Source organism: Moschus berezovskii, chromosome 9, assembly GCF_049115385.1.
Source record: "Moschus berezovskii isolate FMDL1 chromosome 9, NW_MosBer_1.0, whole genome shotgun sequence".
Lineage (NCBI taxonomy): Eukaryota > Metazoa > Chordata > Mammalia > Artiodactyla > Moschidae > Moschus > Moschus berezovskii.
Genome location: NC_142468.1, coordinates 67,431,886 through 67,449,941, shown reverse-complemented (window position 1 = coordinate 67,449,941; position 18,056 = coordinate 67,431,886). Strand labels below are relative to the sequence as shown.

At 53.2% G+C, this 18,056-nt stretch overlaps 1 protein-coding gene across 1 annotated transcript in view; it reads right to left on the bottom strand.

Annotated features, from left to right (window-relative positions):
• SPTBN5 (spectrin beta, non-erythrocytic 5) overlaps nucleotides 1-18,056 on the bottom strand; it is a 51,126-nt gene that overhangs the window by 32,567 nt on the left and 503 nt on the right. The window contains exons 2-15 of the mRNA XM_088839773.1: nucleotides 17,592-17,882; nucleotides 17,215-17,382; nucleotides 15,889-16,005; nucleotides 10,861-11,018; nucleotides 10,141-10,369; nucleotides 8,691-9,322; nucleotides 6,861-6,999; nucleotides 6,539-6,771; nucleotides 5,859-6,300; nucleotides 5,569-5,775; nucleotides 4,124-4,256; nucleotides 3,298-3,419; nucleotides 3,011-3,211; nucleotides 2,195-2,347 (exon numbers count right to left, since the gene is read on the bottom strand). Of these exons, the coding sequence (XP_088695899.1) occupies nucleotides 2,195-2,347; nucleotides 3,011-3,211; nucleotides 3,298-3,419; nucleotides 4,124-4,256; nucleotides 5,569-5,775; nucleotides 5,859-6,300; nucleotides 6,539-6,771; nucleotides 6,861-6,999; nucleotides 8,691-9,322; nucleotides 10,141-10,369; nucleotides 10,861-11,018; nucleotides 15,889-16,005; nucleotides 17,215-17,382; nucleotides 17,592-17,702 (3,045 nt within the window). The 5' untranslated portion in view covers nucleotides 17,703-17,882. The remainder of the gene's footprint in view (nucleotides 1-2,194; nucleotides 2,348-3,010; nucleotides 3,212-3,297; nucleotides 3,420-4,123; nucleotides 4,257-5,568; nucleotides 5,776-5,858; nucleotides 6,301-6,538; nucleotides 6,772-6,860; nucleotides 7,000-8,690; nucleotides 9,323-10,140; nucleotides 10,370-10,860; nucleotides 11,019-15,888; nucleotides 16,006-17,214; nucleotides 17,383-17,591; nucleotides 17,883-18,056) is intronic.

Sequence of the window (18,056 nt, the reverse complement as noted above, 5' to 3'; positions counted from 1 at the left end):
ATCCCATTTGCAATTGCATCCCAAAGAATAAAATACCTAGGAATAATTTTTTAAATTTTTTTCTTTGGGAATGCAATTGAAAATGGGACTATTCTCTTCATTTCTCTTTCTGAATGTTCCTTATTAGCGTATAGAAATTAAATTTGCAATTACACCCCAAAGAATAAAATATCTAGGAATAAATTTGGGGCTTCCCAGGTGGCACTAGTGGTAATGAACCCGCCTGCCAATGCAGGAGACATAGAGACGTGGATTTGACCCCTGGGTTGGAAAGATCCCCTGGAGAAGGAAATGGCAACCCACTCCAGTATTCTTGCCTGGAGAATCCCATAACAAAGGAGTCTGGTGGGCTTCAGTCCATGGGGTTTAGAGTCAGACATGACTGAAGCAACTTAGTGTAGCAGAAGAATAAATTTAACCAAGGAGGTGAAAGATCTTTTCATGGAAAACTATAAGACATTGATGAGGAAAAAAAAAGAAAAAAACAAAGAAGGTACAAATAAATAGAAAAGATATTTTTTGCTCAAGGATTGGAAGACTAAAATTTGTATGGGACAATAAAAGATCTCGAACAAGCAAAGCAATCTTGAGAAAGAATAAAGTTGGAGGCGTTATGCTCCTTGACTTCAAACTCTTTAACAAAGACATAGCAAATTAAAACAGTATGGTACTGGGATAAAAACAGACATATAGATCAACGGAACAGACAGCCCAGAAACAAACCCACGCATATATGGTCAATTAATTTTATGACCAAGGAGCAACAGATTATAAAGACTGTACACTGGGGAAAGGACAGTCTATTAAAAAATAGTGTTGGGGAAACTGGACAGTTGCCTGCAAAAGAATGAAACTGGAGCACTTTCTAATACTAAACAGAAAAATTAACTCAAAATGGATTAAAGCCTGAAATCATAAAGCTCCTAGAAGAAAACATAGTGGGGTAAGCTCCATTACATTGGTCTGGTAATGATTTTTTTTTTTGGATTTGACACCAAAAGCAAAGTGACAAAAACAAAATAAACAAGCGGCTAAAAAGCTTCTGCCCAGCAAAGGAAACCATCAACAAAATGAAAAGGCAACCAAGGGGAGAATGGAAGAAAACATCCGCAAATCATACATCTGATAGAAGGTTAATATCCAAAATGTACAGAGAACTTACACATTTTAATAGCAAAAAACCAAATAATACAATTTAAAAGTGAGCAAACATACATATGGTCAAGAGTTACATGAAAAGATGCTTATCACCATCATAAGGGAAATGGAAATTAAAACCATAATGAGATATCACCTCATTTCTACGTGTTAGAAAGGCTATTATCAAAAGACAATAAATAAGCGTTGGTGAAGATGTGGAGAAAAGGGAACCCCTGTGCACTGCTTGTGTGAATGCAAATTAGTACAGCCACTATGGAAGACAGTATGGATGTTCCTCAAAAAATGGAAAACAGAACTACCACGTGATCCAGCCATTCCACTTCAGGGTATTTATCTGAAGAAAATAACACTAACTCCAAAAAATATATACACCTCCATGTTCACTGCAGCATTACTTACAAAAACCAAGATGTGGAAACAACCTAAGTGTCCAACAGTGGATGATAGGACAAAGAAAACGTCCACACACACACACGTGAGCACTGGAGTATTATTCAGCCATAAGAAAGAATTGAAATCTTGCCATTCAGGATGACATGGATGGACCCTGACAGCATCATGCTAAGTGAAATGTTAGATGGAGAAACACGAATACCATATGATCTTACTTATATACGTGATTAAAAAAAAAGCCCAAGCTCATAGATTCAGAGAATGGACTGGTGGTTGCCATAGGGGAGGCATGGGCAGTGGGTGAGATGGGGGAACGGTACACACTTGCAAAATAAAGCTTGTGTTACTGTGCATGAATGCTGGTGGATGTGACCAGCTTTACAGTGTGCTCATTTTGCGATATTCGACATCTAACTATACCTGAAAAATACAGTGTTACACGCTAATTATACCTCAATTAAAAAAAAAATTCAAGGCCAAATCCTCCTCTCCCTCCTCCCAGACAGAACCACAGCTGACACGGAGCACTGGGTCACAGGAGTGAATAAGGGAGAGGCAGGAGGAGGGAGGAGGGAGCAGGACAGGAATCACCAGAGGCAGCAGGGCCAAGCAGGCAAGGCCCCCCTCAGCAGCAAGGTACCTCATACTTGAGCTGCATGACTTCCAAGTTGTTGGCCTCGGGCTGCAGCATTTGCAACAGCATTGTCTGTTTGGTCAGCCAGGACTGCAGCTCCCCACATGAGCCATAGAAGCCAAACAGGGCCACCGCCTCCTCCAGCTGGGCCCTGCGGCGCTGAGGAGAGGCCAGCCCAGAGGCTGGATTGAGGGCCTGTGCCTGCCATGCGGCGCTGAGAGCAGGTCCCCTATCACCTCCCAACCCACAGACTCCAAGGCCAGGCCCAGAAACGGTCCCTGTCCCATTGCTGGGCCCTCCACCCTCTGGCAGAGGGCCCAGCAGAGAGTGCCCATTGCTCTTATCCTGCTCATACCCTTCGCTCTTGGCTACAATCTGCACTTCTCCATGGGTCTGGCCCTGCTGCCAGCCCCTTCCCCTGCAGGCTCTCCTCTAGTTGCTCCCGGGCCTCCCCGCTGTGCTCCGGGCACCCTGGCCCTTGCTCCTCCACTGGGCCCCTTTCTTGCCTTTGCCCAGGTCCTGCTTAGAACACTCTTCCCCACCATCTCCCCCTGCCATGCCCCTGACTCACCTGCTCTCAGCTTCTTGTTGTTTAAGTCTCCGCCTAATCGTCCACCCCTCAGAGATGCCTCCCCCAATTCCCCGCCCTCACCAGGCCTCCCCTTCACGCTCCCATTGCACCCAGATCTGTCTAATGACTTGTTTCACACCCTCTCTGCCCTGACCCAAGCTCCTCAAGGGCAGGGAACGCGTCCTGTCACTGCTCTGTCCCTGGGCTCATAATCCAGGATCCAGACTGGTTCCATGAACAAGGAGTGTTACCTCTGCCTGGGCCCGCAGGCCCTCGTAGTCCTGGCTCAAGCGGTCCTGTGTTTGGAGGATGGTGTTGGGGTCAAAGCCAGGGTCAGGATCATCTGGGAGGGCCATCTTCTGGGCGCCCCACAGACCAGAGTGGCAGGAAACCTCATGCCAGGCCCCTGGGTTTCTCGGGTGTATCTTCGGAGAGCTCAGGGCAGACACCACCTGTGCACATAGGACAGAGGTCAGTGTGTCTGGAAGGGCCCCCAGCAAGGAGCAGAAGGCTTGGCAGGGTGGGCCAGCAGCTGTACCTGAGCTTCCTGTCCCATGATGTGCCTGAGGGGCACTGTGGCCTGGCAGCCCCTTGGGGTGTCGGGGTCCGTCTGGGGTGGGGGCTGCTGGGCCTCTCCCGGGAGCTGGGTGAAAGGCGTGCCTGCGGGAACACAGGTTCTCAGGGCCGCACCGGCCCAGTGCCTCTTCTTGAGCCTGGAGCTGGCCAGGGGGGATGGGCGTGGGGCAGGGGGATGGTTATTCATCACTCAGTCCTGTGCCAGCAGCCCTGCAGGACAGAGGATGAGGGCCACAGCTTCCTGAGCTCCTGAAGGCCTTGTGCCCACAGACCTAGGACACTTTCCAGGACTGTGCGTGGATAAGCAGAATGCGCAGTGTGTGAAATGAATACTGTGGGGGCCCGGGGGGTGGAAGACGGCCAGAACAGACTGGGGCTGTCGGGAAAGGTTTCAAGGGCAAGGTGAGCCTGGCTGGGGGAGTAGCATTTGCAGAGGGAGAGGCAAAGTGGCTCTGGTGGCAGGAGCTGGGGCATAGAGAGGCCGTGGGGAGCCCAGGCGGGCTTTCCAGATGGTGGGGTCTCTGTCCCTCTGTGTCTCTGGCCCTGGGCAGGGTCAGACACCACAGCAGCAGCAGCAGCCAGGCTGGCCACTCAGGGGTTGAGGGAAAGGAAGAGGCACAGAGAAAGACTGGAAAGGGAGGGGAACAAAGGAAGACTCAGAATTTCAGGCAGCTTCATATCTTTCCTCCTCTCCTTAACTTCTTCCCTTCAGTCTTCGGATGCCCCCAAGAGCCACACAGATTGCTGACGCTCTGTTAAGGTGCCCATGTGGGGTCTTGGCCTTATACCTCTGTAGATGAAGCTTGTCTTGACCTGAGGGCACGGCGGCTGGCTGCCCCGCAGTGCTAAAATTCGGGTCCCATCCTGAGGTCTCCTGGTGACATCTCCATCAGTTCTGCTCCAGACTTCTGGGGGCTCCCTCTGTACAGAGGAGGGAAGGCTCTGCTTAGCTGCCAAAGTGACTCCCCACCCACAGGAGAGGGGGCATCTCTGTACCTCCCCACCACCACTGGGCAAAGCAAGGGTCTGAAAATGCCAGAGATTAGAACTAAGCCTTCTATCAATGCCAGGGCTGGCTGGGCAGTAGAGGCCACAAAAGAAGGATAAGGCGCCTCCCATCATTCATTTAAACAACTTGAACTGGGGAAGACGGCCACATAGTACAGAAGGAAAGCAATACCAAAACCAGCATGCGTTAACATAATGCAAGCGTCAGGAATTACGCATTATAGCCACACAGGGAGGGACAGGGGAGACAGCCCTGGACAGGCGCTGGGCAACCGCTCCAGCAGGTGTGGGGGCAGTAACTTGGCCTCTATGAACTTTGGTTACCTCATCTGTAAAGAGAGGGGGCTAGACCAGACAACAGCGAACACGTTGTTGTGGTTCTATTTTCAAAAATTGTTGATTGTATGGTCCAGGGAATAAATGCAAAGGAAAAGAGATAGCTCAACCTCAGCTAAGTTAGAACCACAGAACTTTTAGACCTGGTAGTCTGGTCTTGGTGATTAGTACCGACTATGCCACCAGGCCCCCTTCCAAGACACGGGGACCTGTGCTGCAGGTCTGCAGGCACCTGGGACATGGAGCTTCCTTGGTGTGAGGGTGTGTACATGCTAAGTCGCTTCAGTCATGAGATGAGGATAGACGGACCAAATGTGAGTGCAGGACCTGAGGGCTGTGATTTACACATCCTGAGCTACATGTACAGCTTCTTGAAAGAAACTGCATACCCTCAGAGGCCTGAACCATCCTGCCCAACATGGAGGTATATGTTTTTTTTTTTCTTTTTTTAAACTGGAGGCTCAATAAACTGAGGGAGGGGGTTCAGAAAGCAGTCTGGGGTAGTGATTTGGCCACCCAAAGCCTAAAAAGGCCTAGTCAGGAGAGAGAGCCAAATAGGGCTGAAGGGTGAAAGGACACCTTAGGCCTGGTGGTCAAAGTAAAGGGACATTGCTGGAGGAAACTGATCAATGCCTGGGAACTTGTGGGTGAAGTGAGCAATCCCAAACTACCCTCTGATGTCCTCCAACCATGGGCAGACAGTGCTAACTCTGGGCTAGGACAGCAGGGGAGATGATGTTGAGAAGGAGTGGGCACCTCCAACCCCAGGGGAAGGCACGTCAGGGGCCACAAAGGCCATCTCATTTCCACCCTCTGTGTGGTCAAGGGCACAGCACGCATTTGGTGCCGGGGGCCCATGGGTTTGGGTCCCTGTCCTGTCTCTATGTACCAGGAGTGCTGCCTGGGCTGTGGCCACCTGTGCCTGCTCGTCTAACCGACGCAGCTCGGTCCCAAAGGTGCGCACAGAGCGTTCCAGACGCAGGTGTTGCCGCAGTAGGGCCTCGGGGGCCGCCTGGTCTTGTCCAAAGGATGCCCTCTCCAGTGCAGACCGCTGCTCCTGAAGCCATGAGTCTGCCTCCGCCACGTCCATGAAGTACTGTGAGGAGAAGGGCAGGCTGGGCACACATGGGCTGACCCTGCACTCCCTGCCCGGCCACCCAGCTCCCGCTGCCCTGCTACCTGCTGGACAAACAGGGCTGCCTGCAGCCTCATGCCCTGCTCATCCATCCGGGCCCAGAGCCGCTGCCACATGCCCTGCACCACCTCAGCCCGCTCCCAGGGATCCGGCTGCATCGGGGGCCCGCAGGCTCCCAGTTTGCGTCCCCTCTCCACGAGATCGGCACACACGGCCTGGTGGCATTGAAGCTTGGCTTCCAGGGCCTGGAGGAGCACAGAGGAGGGAGCTGGGTGAGGGACGGGATGGATGGCAGGGAGAGGGGAAGAGGCAGGATGCAAGGTAGAGGGCACCTTGTGTTTCTGCAGGGCTGCTGCGATCTGGCTGAGATCTGGGCCCAGGGGCACATCCTCCACCAGCTGTCCATGCTCCCTCAACCAGGCTTCCTCCTCCTCACAGCTGTGCAGGAGCTCTGCCTGCTGCAGGGTCTGCTCCAGCGAGGCCCGCCTGAGGGACGGCAAGGGCCATGGAGGGGATTGGGCAGTGATGGGGCTTGGGGAGGGGTTCCCCATCAGGCCCAGACACCTCCCCTTAGATAGGAGCTCTCCTGTCCCTGGATCACTCAACAGGAGACTAGGTGAGGGTAGAGGAAGTCACCAGGCAGCACTGTTTAAACCTGGGCAGGAGGTAATCTGGATTGCAGAAAAGTTGTGGAGAGGGTACAAGAGTTTGGGTGGGCTCTTACCGGGACCTGGCAAGAGACATGAGGCTCTGGTAGAGCTGGGCCAGCGCCCTGGCCTTGGCCTGCAGCACCTCCACAGCAGTGCCCATGGAAGAATCCAGCTTCATTGTCCGGTGGGCCAGATGGCTCACATGGGCTCCAAGGGCTGAGATCTGAGCCTCCATCAGGTCATGCCTCCGCAGCAGCCTCTCTACCTCTGCCAGCTTCTGCCCATAGGCCACGGAGCTGACCAGTACCTGGCCAGGCACAGATGAGTGGTCATTAATGTCCCAGGACTGGTGCATGTGGCTATGTTCCCCCGGGGGTCCACTGGTCCAGGGCCCACCTGCAGCTCGTTGAGCTGGTCGGAGGCAGTCTCCACCTCCTGTAGCAGGCTCAGCACAGCCTGCATGCCCACCATCTGCTTCCTCTGCCCTTGGAGCCGCTGGAGGAGCCGCTCCCAGCGCCGGGTGATCTCCAGCTGCCTGGGGATGTGAGAATAAGGGTGGTGTCCATTGGGCCATGGCAGGGAAGCTTGGGGTCCACAGTTGGTGGGGGGGGGCTTGTCTGTCCTGGAGGAACCTGAGTACTGTGAGCATCCTAACCTGGAGTGGTAGGGGCAGTGTCCCTGCCTTTTAGAAACAGGCAGAAAAACTGGAAGGAAAGTCTGGGAGGTTCAGGCCCCCTCTGACCCACAAGCCTTCCTTCCAATCCTCATCTCGGGTGACCACAACTCCATCCTTCCCGGTGCCCTGGCCAGGAACTGGATGACCCACTTTCTCACATCCCACTTCTCATCCGTTTGCAAATTCCCCTGAACTCAAAGTAAATGCAGAACCCCTCCATTTCTCATCACCTCCACTTCTCTATTATTCTAAGTGATTACTGCAGTAGCTTCCTGACTGTTCTCTCTGCTTTTGCCCTTGTCCCTTCAGTCTCCTGTCATGGCATCCAGAATGATGACCATAAAATAAAAGTTAGATCATGTCCCTCTTCTGCTCAAGTCCTGCCATGATTTCCTGCTTTTTGCTGAGTAAAAACCAAGCCTTTACTGTGTCCTGCAGGGTCCGGCAGGATCTCTGCCACCATTCCTCCCTGGCCTCCATACCTCCCTGACCTCAACTACAACTTGTTCACTTGGCTTCCATGTTATTTTTCAAACATGCCAGGCATGTGCCCCTTTGCGACACTTTTCTAGTATAGTCCATCATCATATCTGTATGGTTTTTCACTTCTGGTCTTTCAGTCCAGTTGCTCAGTCGTCTCCGACTGTTTGCGACCCCATGGAACGCTGCACGCCAGGCCTCCCTGTCTATCACCAGCTCCTGCAGTTTACCCAAGCTCATGTCCATTGAGTCAGTGGTCTTTGCTCAAAAGTAAACCTCCTCTGACCACTCAGTATAACTCCCTCTGCCCATGCTGGCACCTCATATGCCCCTATGCTGCTTTATTATCTTTTAAAATCACTGTCTCACAGACTATATATGTTTCTGTTTTCCTGAGTAGTATGTAAGCTCTATGAGGGGAGGGATTTTTGTTAAAAAATCACTGCTAAATCTCCAACACCTAGAACAGTACTTAGGACATAGCAGACACTCAATAAATGCTTCGTTTTAGTGAATAAATTAATAAGAGGCTATCTAGAAAGAATAGTGCTTTAACAAAGGGATCAATTACAGAGGTTGGAATTTTAGGCATCAGTGGGAGCTAGATCTTTTTTTAAAATTTATTTATGCTGTGCCATGGCTCAGAGGTTAAAGCGTCTGCCTCCAATGTGGGAGACCCGGGTTCGATCCCTGGGTCGGGAAGATCCCCTGGAGAAGGAAACGGTAACCCACTCGAGTATTCTTGCCTGGAGAATCCCATGGACGGAGAAGCCTGGTAGGCTACAGTCCACGGGGTCGCAAAGAGTCGGACACGACTGAGCAACAGAACGGATGCATCTTGAGAGATCTTAGTTCTCTGACTAGGCATCGAATCTGGGCTCTGACAGTAAAAGCGCCAAGTCCTAAATACTGGACTGCCAGGGAATTCCCAAGAGATACATCTTTTAAAAGGGAACCCCAAACCCTGAATCACCCCCACCTCTGTGACCAGGAGTGGGCATCTGCAAAGAGACGGGCACTGTAGGAAGACCTTAGCCTGTTTGGAAGACTGTCTCATGCCCGGGGCTCACCTGTTGGCCACCTCTGTCCCACCGTGGTAGCACTCCTGCTGGAGGATGTCCGCAATCTCGGCCAGGGCCTGGAAGCGCCCCTCCTGGGGCAGGATACTGGCCTCCAGCATGCCCAGCCTCTGGGCGGCCGCTTCCACCATGACTGGGCTGGCCATCGGGGCTGCGGCCCGGGCCAGCGCCTGCTCCGTGTCTGTCAGGAAGCTCTCCCGGAGGGCTGCCTTACGCTGGAAATGCCGGGCCAGGGTTTCCAACCGCTCTAGTTGGAGAAGCCTCTGCTGCAGGGCCCGGCTCCGTGAGGCCTCCGCCTGCTCCAGGCTTGCCCAGCACCGGGACAGCTCTTCAGGGCCCAGGCCCTTGGGTGGCAGGAAGGGCCTGCGGTTCTGGGCTTGGAGGGCTGTCTGCAGCCGAAAGAGCAGGGCCTCCGTGGCCCCTCGCTGCTGCAGTCTCGGTGGCTTCTCCCGGGTGCGGAAGGAGGCAAAGGCCACCAACAGCTGGCGTATGGCTGGCAGGTTGTCTGGGAAATCCCGCGCCTCCAGCTGCACCTGCTTCTCTGCAATCCAGCTCAGCAGGTCCGCCACCAGCTCCTCGTACTGGGCCTGCAGCACCTCTGACTCCCGCAGCTGAAGTAGGATCTGGTAGAGGGCATGGGAGGAGCTCAGACTGGCACCTGGGGGGCACACCCTGGCTTCCAGGTCCTGGAGGCCTTCCCCTCTTGGGTGCTGAGTGCCAGCCAGGCTTGCCCAGATGCACAGTAGCTCCTGCTCTCAGGTGAAGATACGCTAAAGTGGGGGTGCTCCCAGCCCCCAGAGAAGCAGGTTGGCTTCCATTCCACACTCAGACCCGGGAGTGGGGCTCCTGTCCTGCCTTCCTCTATCTTATTTTACCCCGTTTGGCCTCAACACTGGAGGTGCTCTTCTTTCCCTTCCCTGAGGCCCCCGCACCCCTAAAGCAACTCAGAGCCTTTGGCCTGGACCACCTCCCTCATTCCCAGCTGAGACACCAACCCTGAGAACAGCCCTCCCAGGCCTCAGCCTCTGCCATCCTGCCCAGAGGGTAAGAAAGCCCCCCAGAAACATGGGCTCGGCCCAGCAAAGCTGCCTGGTGCTTGTCCTTGCAGAGTCCAGCTCTCTGTGCTTTTTAATCCCATTAGGAGCTTAACAACCTATGAGCCGAGAGGGAGGGGGCGGGGCAGGGAGAGGCGCTGCTCACCCGGCTTCCCTGTATGCCAGGAAGTCTGCTCATGCTCCCTGAACACTCCCAGCAGCCTTCCGTTACCCAGAATTAATTGTGTGTTACCCAGGCGTCATCATTCCCATTTTACAGATGAAGCACAGCAAGATTAGATGATGTGGCCAAGGTCACACAGGGAGGAAAGGGCGCAGGGCGCGCTGACTCTGGAGCCCATGTTGGCCCCACCTCTCCTCAATGCCATCTTCCCTCTGTCCCCAACCTTCGCGAGTCTCCTCTGGACGGTCTGCTCCTGGTGCAGGCGGGAGAAGTGGTGGTAGTAGAGGGAGACGTAGGTCATTATGGAGCGCTCGTCGGGCTGTAGGGCTGCCACGTCCTCTGGATCCAGCAGCTGAGCAATGCCCAGCTCCTGCTCAGCTATGTGGAAGGCACAGCGGAGGTTGTGCAGCGGGCGGTCGGGACGCAGGGAGCTGTAGTCAAGCAGGTCTGGCCTGGGCAGAGAGCAGGCAGAGCTCCTCACCAGAGTCAGGGACTGCTCAGCTTTATGTGGACTTGTTAAGAGGGTCATTCCCACCTTGCTGGGCACTAGTTTCCCCCTGATGATGATCTAAGGCCCTGGTTGAAGGAACAGGACTGGGAGAGGGGAGGGTTAATTTTGCTTGGGGCTCAGCCTCCTGGAGGAAGCTCCAAAAGGGATAGGTGCTTGCCAGAGAGAGGATTGAAACGAAAATCAGGGACACGGAGAGCAGAGGAAGGCAGGGGTCAAAGGCAAACCCGGCTAGTTCTCACAGACCAGGAGCTCAGAGCCAGTGGCTCTACCTCTGTGCCCAGTGTAAGGGGCCAGAAGGATATGGGATAATGGGTTGAGGACCCAAGTCCCGGAGCAGTTAGCTCAGCGGGTGGAAGGCCTCTGAGAAGGAAGCAGAGGCCTGCCTCAGGCCAGCCAGGGCTGGAGGTGCTGGGTCCCCTCCCACACGCCCACCTGTGGGCATGGATGAGGGCACTGAAGCCGAGCCCGTCACTCCAGCTGCGGGAGAAGTCCGTGATGTTGATGTTGGCATAGCCGGCAGTCTTCCGCTGGCACCAGACCAGCAGAGCTTCCTTGGCAGACAGCAGGGCTGCGCTGACCCCAAACTCCTCCTGGAAGGACAGGACAGTGGGTCACTGTGCAGGGATGGGATGGGGAAGGGGGTAGGCCGCAGAGGCCGCAGGTCATGGGAGAGGCAGGCTGGGCACAGTGCGATCCTGCTCCCCCACCTGGAGGCGGTGTGGATGGCCTGTCCTTCAGAGCATGTGACTGCACTTGCTGTTACTTGTGCTGGGCAGGGACTGGGGGTGTGAGAGAAAGATTGTCCTTACAAAGGAGTGGGGCAGTCTGAAAGTTGTCACCTCTGAGCAGCTGGTTTTGAGTCACAATTGGTGACAACAGCAGCAGTAGCTCCCACTTCTCTCGGCCTTCCTTTCTTTTTTAATATTTATTTGGCTGCGCCAGGTCCCAGATGTGGCACTTGGGATCTTCAGTTACAGCATGTGAACGCTTAGTTGCATCATATGGGATCTAGTTCCCTGACTGGGGATCGAACCCATGACCCTGCATTGGGAGGGCAGAGTCCTAGCCACTGGACTACTAGGGAAATCCTTCTCCAGCCTTTTGGCTGGGCCAGGCGCTGTGCTAACTAAACCTGGGCCACATGGAATTGAGACTGGGCTTCATTAGACTGACTCAGGGCACCATGGGCTTTCTGCCAGCCAGGCACCAGGCCTGCACACGTGGCTCTCCACCCGGCCCAGCCCCCAGAGGTAGGCACTGTTAGTCGGAAGGAAGGAAGCACAGGAGGTGCAGTAAGAGGGTCTTACTGCCTGGGGTTCCCCGGCTATTAGGGCAGGGTCTCTCTTGACCCAGAAACCTCTGACATGCGGAGCCCATCTGTCTGCCTCACAAGGCCTCCCTCACACAATGGCTTCTTCAGACTGGGAAACGACCATCTACAACGGGTTTCTGTCTCCTTGATAATCTCTCTTCTGCCGCTTTTGGTTTCCGCACATTTCCCCTCACCTTCCACCGCCACCCCCCAATCCCTCTTTTACTCAGTGCTCCTTTCCCTCCTCCTTCCGGGCTCCACTTCTTTCCCTGCCTTCTGTTCCCTGTCCTGCCCTCAGTGGTCCTCCCCTTCCATATACCCCCTCCCTTACCTCACACCCTGGAGTCCCCATCTCCTTTTTTTCTCTCCTTTTCTCCCTTTTTCATCACTCAACTAGAGCCAGACATCCTGGAATGTGAAGTCAAGTGGGCCTTAGGAAGCATCACTACAAACAAAGCTAGTGGAGGTGATGGAATTCCAGCTGAACTATTTCAAATCCTAAAAGATGATGCTGTGAAGGTGCTGCACTCAATATGCCAGCAAATTTGGAAAACTCAGCAGTGGCCACAGGACTGGAAAAGGTCAGTTTTCATTCCAATCCCAAAGAAAGGCAATGCCAAACAATGCTCAAACTACCGCACAATTGCACTCATCTCATACGCTAGTAAAGTCATGCTCAAAATTCTCCAAGCCAGGCTTCAGCAATACGTGAACCGTGAACTTCCAGATGTTCAAGCAGGTTTCAGAAAAGGCAGAGGAACCAGAGATCAAATTGCCAACATCCGCTGGATCATCAAAAAAGCAAGAGAGTTCCAGAAAAACATCCATTTCTGCTTTATTGACTATGCCAAAGCCTTTGACTGTGTGGATCACAAGAAACTGTGGAACATTCTGAAAGAGATGGGAATACCAGACCACCTGACCTGCCTCTTGAGAAACCTGTATGCAGGTCAGGAAGCAACAGTTAGAACTGGACATGGAACAACAGACTGGTTCCAAATAGGAAAAGGAGTACGTCAAGGCTGTATATTGTCACCCTGCTTATTTAACTTATATGCAGAGTACATCATGAGGAACGCTGGGCTGGAAGAAGCACAAGCTGGAATCAAGATTGCTGGGAGAAATATCAATAACCTCAGATATGCAGATGACACCACCCTTATGGCAGAAAGTGAAGAGGAACTCAAAGGCCTCTTGATGAAAGTGAAAGAGGAGAGTGAAAAGGTTGGCTTGAAGCTCAACATTCAGAAAACGAAGATCATGGCATCTGGTCCCATCACTTCATGGGAAATAGATGGGTAAACAGTGGAAACAGTGTCAGACTTTATTTTTTTGGGCTCCAAAATCACTGCAGATGCTGACTGCAGCCATGAAATTAAAAGACGCTTACTCCTTGGAAGGAAAGTTATGACCAGCCTAGATAGCATATTAAAAAGCAGAGACATTACTTTGCCAACCAAGGTCCGTCTAGTCAAGGCTATGGTTTTTCCCGTGGTCATGTATGGATGTGAGAGTTGGACTGTGAAGAAAGCTGATCGCCGAAGAATTGATGCTTTTGAACTGTGGTGCTGGAGAAGACTCTTGAGAATCCCTTGCACTGCAAGGAGATCCAACCAGTCCATTCTAGAGGAGATCAATCCTGGGTGTTCATTGGAAGGACTGATGCTAAAGCTGAAACTCCAATACTTTGGCCACCTCATGCAATGAGTTGACACACTGGAAAAGACTCTGATGCTGGGAGGGATTGGGGGTGGGAGGAGATGGGGACGACAGAGAATGAGATGGCTGGATGGCATCACCGACTCAATGGACATGAGTTTGAGTGAACTCCGGGAGTTGGTGATGGACAGGGAGGCCTGGCGTGCTGTGGTTCATGTGGTTGCAAAGAGTCGGACATGACTGAGCGACTGAACTGAACTGAACTGAGTCAAGGCTATGGTTTTTCCAGTAGTCATGTATGGATGTGAGAGTTGAACTATAAAGAAAGCTGAGGGCCAAGAATTGATGCTTTTGAACTGTGGTGTTGGAGAAGATTCTTCAGAGTCCCTTGGACTGCAAGGAGATCCAAGCAGTCCATCCTAAAGGAGATCAGTCCTGGGTATTCATTGGAAGGACTGATGCTGAAGCTGAAGCCCCAGTACTTTGGCCACCTGATGTGAAGAGCTGAGTCATTTGAAAAGACCCTGATGCTGGGAAAGATTGAGGGCAGAAGGAGAAGGGGACGACAGAGGATGAGATGGTTGAATGGCATCACCGACTCAATGGACATGAGTCTGGGTAAACTCCGGGAGTTGGTGATGGACAGGGAGGCCTGGTGTGCTGCAGTTCATGGACTTGCAAAGAGTCGGACACGACTGAGTGACTGAACTGAACTCCCTTCGTCCAATTCTTCCACCAATTTCTGTTTACAAATTCAGAATGTCTTGGGAGATTGGGATTGACATATATACGCTCCTATGTATAAACAGATAACTAATGAGAACCTACTTTTCAGCACAGGGAACTCTATCCACTGCTCTGTGGTGACCTAAATGGGAAGGAAATCCAAAAAAGAGGGAATATGTATATACATATAGCTGCTTCACTGTGCAGCATAAAATAATACAACCATGTAAAGCAACTATACTCCAAAACCTCCCCCAAGCTCAGAATATCAAAGCACAGCAGGTTATATTACCTTCCCCGTCCTCTGGGCCTGGGAGCTTGGATAGAAGGGACTATTATGCAGCAGCACAAGGGAGGGGCGGGAGAAGGAGTTTAGGGCCTGGAGCTGGGCTCTGCCAGAGTCAAGTCAGTCCAGAAACCCTTAGCAGCTGGGTTAGGCTGGCAGACATGAGCCAGGAGTGATTCTGGGGGTGAGCATGTATGGGTGTGGGGTTAGCCTGGTCCCAGACACATCTGAGTTTCACAGGGAGAAGGGCCTGAGCTGACTGCAGATGAGAGAGCCAGTTGGCCAGCTGGTGGCCAATCAGGGGACAATGTAGACTTGCTGCCCCCAATGGAAGGGGTGGCAGGGGCACTTGGAACTGGTTTAGGGGGTGGGGAGGGGAGCGTGGCTTCCTGGAAGGGCTTGAGGTCAGTTAGAAGTTGATCCATCCACTCATTCGCCACATGGGTGCTAGGCCCTGGGGATGCAGGCAGGCAAGGCCCCTGCTCTCCTGGGGGTCACAATCCCATCGTGAGTGTCAAGGGTCCTCCTGTATTTGGGCCAAATCTGTGGCTTCTTTTCTTTAAGATTTCATGCTCCAAGTTGGCTTTCCTAACCTACTGGAATTGAGTTTTAGGTGGGGTTTTGGGTTTGTTTGATTTTTAATTTTTAAAATTTATTTAAATTGGAGGCTAATTACTTTAGTGTATTGGTTTTGCCATACATTGACATGAATCTGCCCCGGGTGTACATGTGTTCCCCATCTTGAATCCCCCTCCTACCTCCCTCCCCATCCCATCCCTCTGGGTCATCCCAGTACACCAGCCCCGAGCATCCTGTATTATGCATCGAACCTGGACTGGCGATTCATTTCACATATGATATACATGTTTCAATGCCATTCTCTCAAATCATCCCACCCTCGCCCTCTCCCACAGAGTCCTAGGTGGGGTTTTGGAAACCTTGAAACTATGAACATTTATATAAGGACTTTTATGTGTTCACTCTTCTTGACCCAGTTGTAGAAAATGAGAGATAGAATGGAGGAACATGAGGAACCATCTCTTTGGTTTTCAGGATCCTGAGGATTTGGAAACCTTCAGGGCTGAGGCTTCCTCTGTATGTATGTTTTATTTCCCCCAATAGTACATTAGGGGGTAATGAAAGTTACAGGGTTTCAATGGCAAGTAGAAAACAATAAATTAGTAGTGAAAGGCGAGTGGTGGGCAGGCACCTTGACCCCCTTCACTAGTAAATGACTTGTCCCAGACCCAACTTGAAGCCCATAAATCTATTAATAGTTCTTACTTCAGCATATTACAACCTCTCTGACACTCTGAATCCTTTGCCTGCGATTGAAGAGTGAATAGTAGTTGTGTGGATGCTGAGGATCCACTCTGGGCATCCTAACGGTCAGGTGGAACTGCTCTATCCCCAGGACCCTGAGGGGAGGCTAGGGCTGGGCTGGGCTGGGCAGCTGGGCATGGGGGCTGACACATACCCTGTCCAGGCAGATGTGGGAAATCTGGAAACGCAGAATGATGACCCAGATGAGTCCCAGGATGAGCGTCTGGTCTCCATCCACGATGTTCTCTGGCCCAATGAGGGGTACTGGCACCTGTAGGCATATTTTTCTGACCTCAGCCACAAAGCCCATGAACTAGAGAAGACTCATAGTAACCAAAGGGTTGGCTGCCAGATGGGAGGGGTTCTGTCTGTCCTGACCCAGGAGGTCCCCAGGGGAGAAGCCGGCAGGCCCAAGGCCAGGCAAGCCCAGCCTTTCCAAGCAATAATGGAGACAAGGCTGTCACCTTCATAGGCTACATATCTGTGACACGTTATGACTCTGAGCTCAAAGGGTGCTGAGTAGCTTCTGACGAGGGCTACAGGGCTTGCACCTTCCTGAGGTTCCGGAGAGGAGGTGATTGGCTCACAGGCCATTGGCCCTGGGACCACGTAGTGTAGGCTGGCATTGTGTGGCTGGCAGCTTGCTGTTCTTCCATGAGTCTAGGAACCACAGTGCTCCATCCCTTGCTCTGGCCTCTCACCTCCCTGGCTTCCCTCCAGCATGCCAGGCTCCCAAGGGGCTGCCTGTGATCCTCATCCCAAGACTCAGGCTCAGCCCAGCCAGTTTCAGCTGTAACTTCACATCCTCCAGACTCAGCCACCTCATGATTCAGTACCTGAAACCAGAAGCCCCCAGGCTTCCCAGTTCCTGCTTCTCAATACAAATGACCCCTGCACAGCCCCTTGACATGGGCCATGAGGATCCCTGTTTCTGAAGCTCTCCTCTCCTTTTAGAGATGACTTCTCTGGGGCTGTCCCTTCCTCTCAGGATCCCTCCTGTTTGTGGAGGCCCCTCCGGCTTTTTAGTCCAGCTTCTCCACCTCCCTTCCCTGCCTGGTTCAGTAGTGTCTGAGGCTCTTCCCCTGTGTCTGACCCTCACATCCAAGATCTGCTGACCAGCTGCTCATGGGCCTTGCCTGGAAAATATTTTCCTCCTTTATGAAAAGAGAAGGTTAAGAGTGTACTGAATCTTTCAACTTAGACTCCACAATCTCTCATTGTAGGCAAAGGCAGATTTCATTCCTGCCCACTGAGGACAATGGTTGTTCCAGCTCCAGCTGGGTGGGTGCTTTCTAAGCCAGGAGAACTGTGCAAAGTAGGGCTTTGCTTCCTGGACTCTATCCCAGCTACTCCTCCTGGATTCCGGCTCCAGACCCTCTGCTCAGCCCTGTGGCCAGCCCAGGAAAGATGATCCAGTCATCTGGCCTGTCCCCACCGCCCACCCCAGCACCAAGCCCAGGAGCCCTCTCCCCAGGCCCACCTTGGCCCTGAGGAAGGCCAGAGCTCGGCTGCTGTTCTCCAGAAAATGGACGCGCATGCGGCCCCGGTTGGGGGGTGGCAGGGCCTCCCCTGAGATGAGCTCCAGCAGCCGCAGCAGGTGGGTGCCGTCAGCCAGCTCTGTGCATAGGTTCTGAATCTCGATGCCCACCTGGGAGGGGATGAGGAACAGGCACAGGGTCAGCCCAGCCTCTCATGTCTGCTCCATCCCAGAACCTGGGTGGTGAAACCCAGAGCACCGGCCTGGAGGAAGGGTCACTGGCCTCAGCCAGCTGAGCTCGCCGTCGGCCCCCTGGGTCCACCTGCCAGGGAGCTGGGGGCACAGTGGGGGGGCTGCGGGGCGGGCGCAGCTGCACTCACCCGGCCGTGCTGGAAGATACTGTTGATCCACTTGGTGAAGGTCTTCTCCTGCATCTGCATGTGCCGCGCCTGCAGCTTGCGGACGTGGCCCATCTCGTACACAGAATCCATGGCGGGACTGGACCGGGAGAGCCAGTCTGGGGTCTGTGGCTGGACTCCTGCTTCAGGTGCCCCGTAGCGCCAAGGAACTGCTGGGGGTTGTGGGGCTCAATGGCCAGCAGGCCCGGAGCCCTTCGGGGATGAGGGGCCACTGGATATTTTCCTAAGTTGGAGACATTGGGAGCCTGGAGGCTGGAGGAGGAAGGTGGATTCTGATGACTCCCTGGGACAGGGGACCCCTCCCTGCCAGGTTGCCCCACGTGTGGTGTGATGTTGCAGCTTGGGATCTAGCCAGGTAAGGTCTTGGGCTCCTGGTTGGTACCCTGAACTTCAGTGGCCCACCCCCTTTTCCAGATTCCTCTTCTA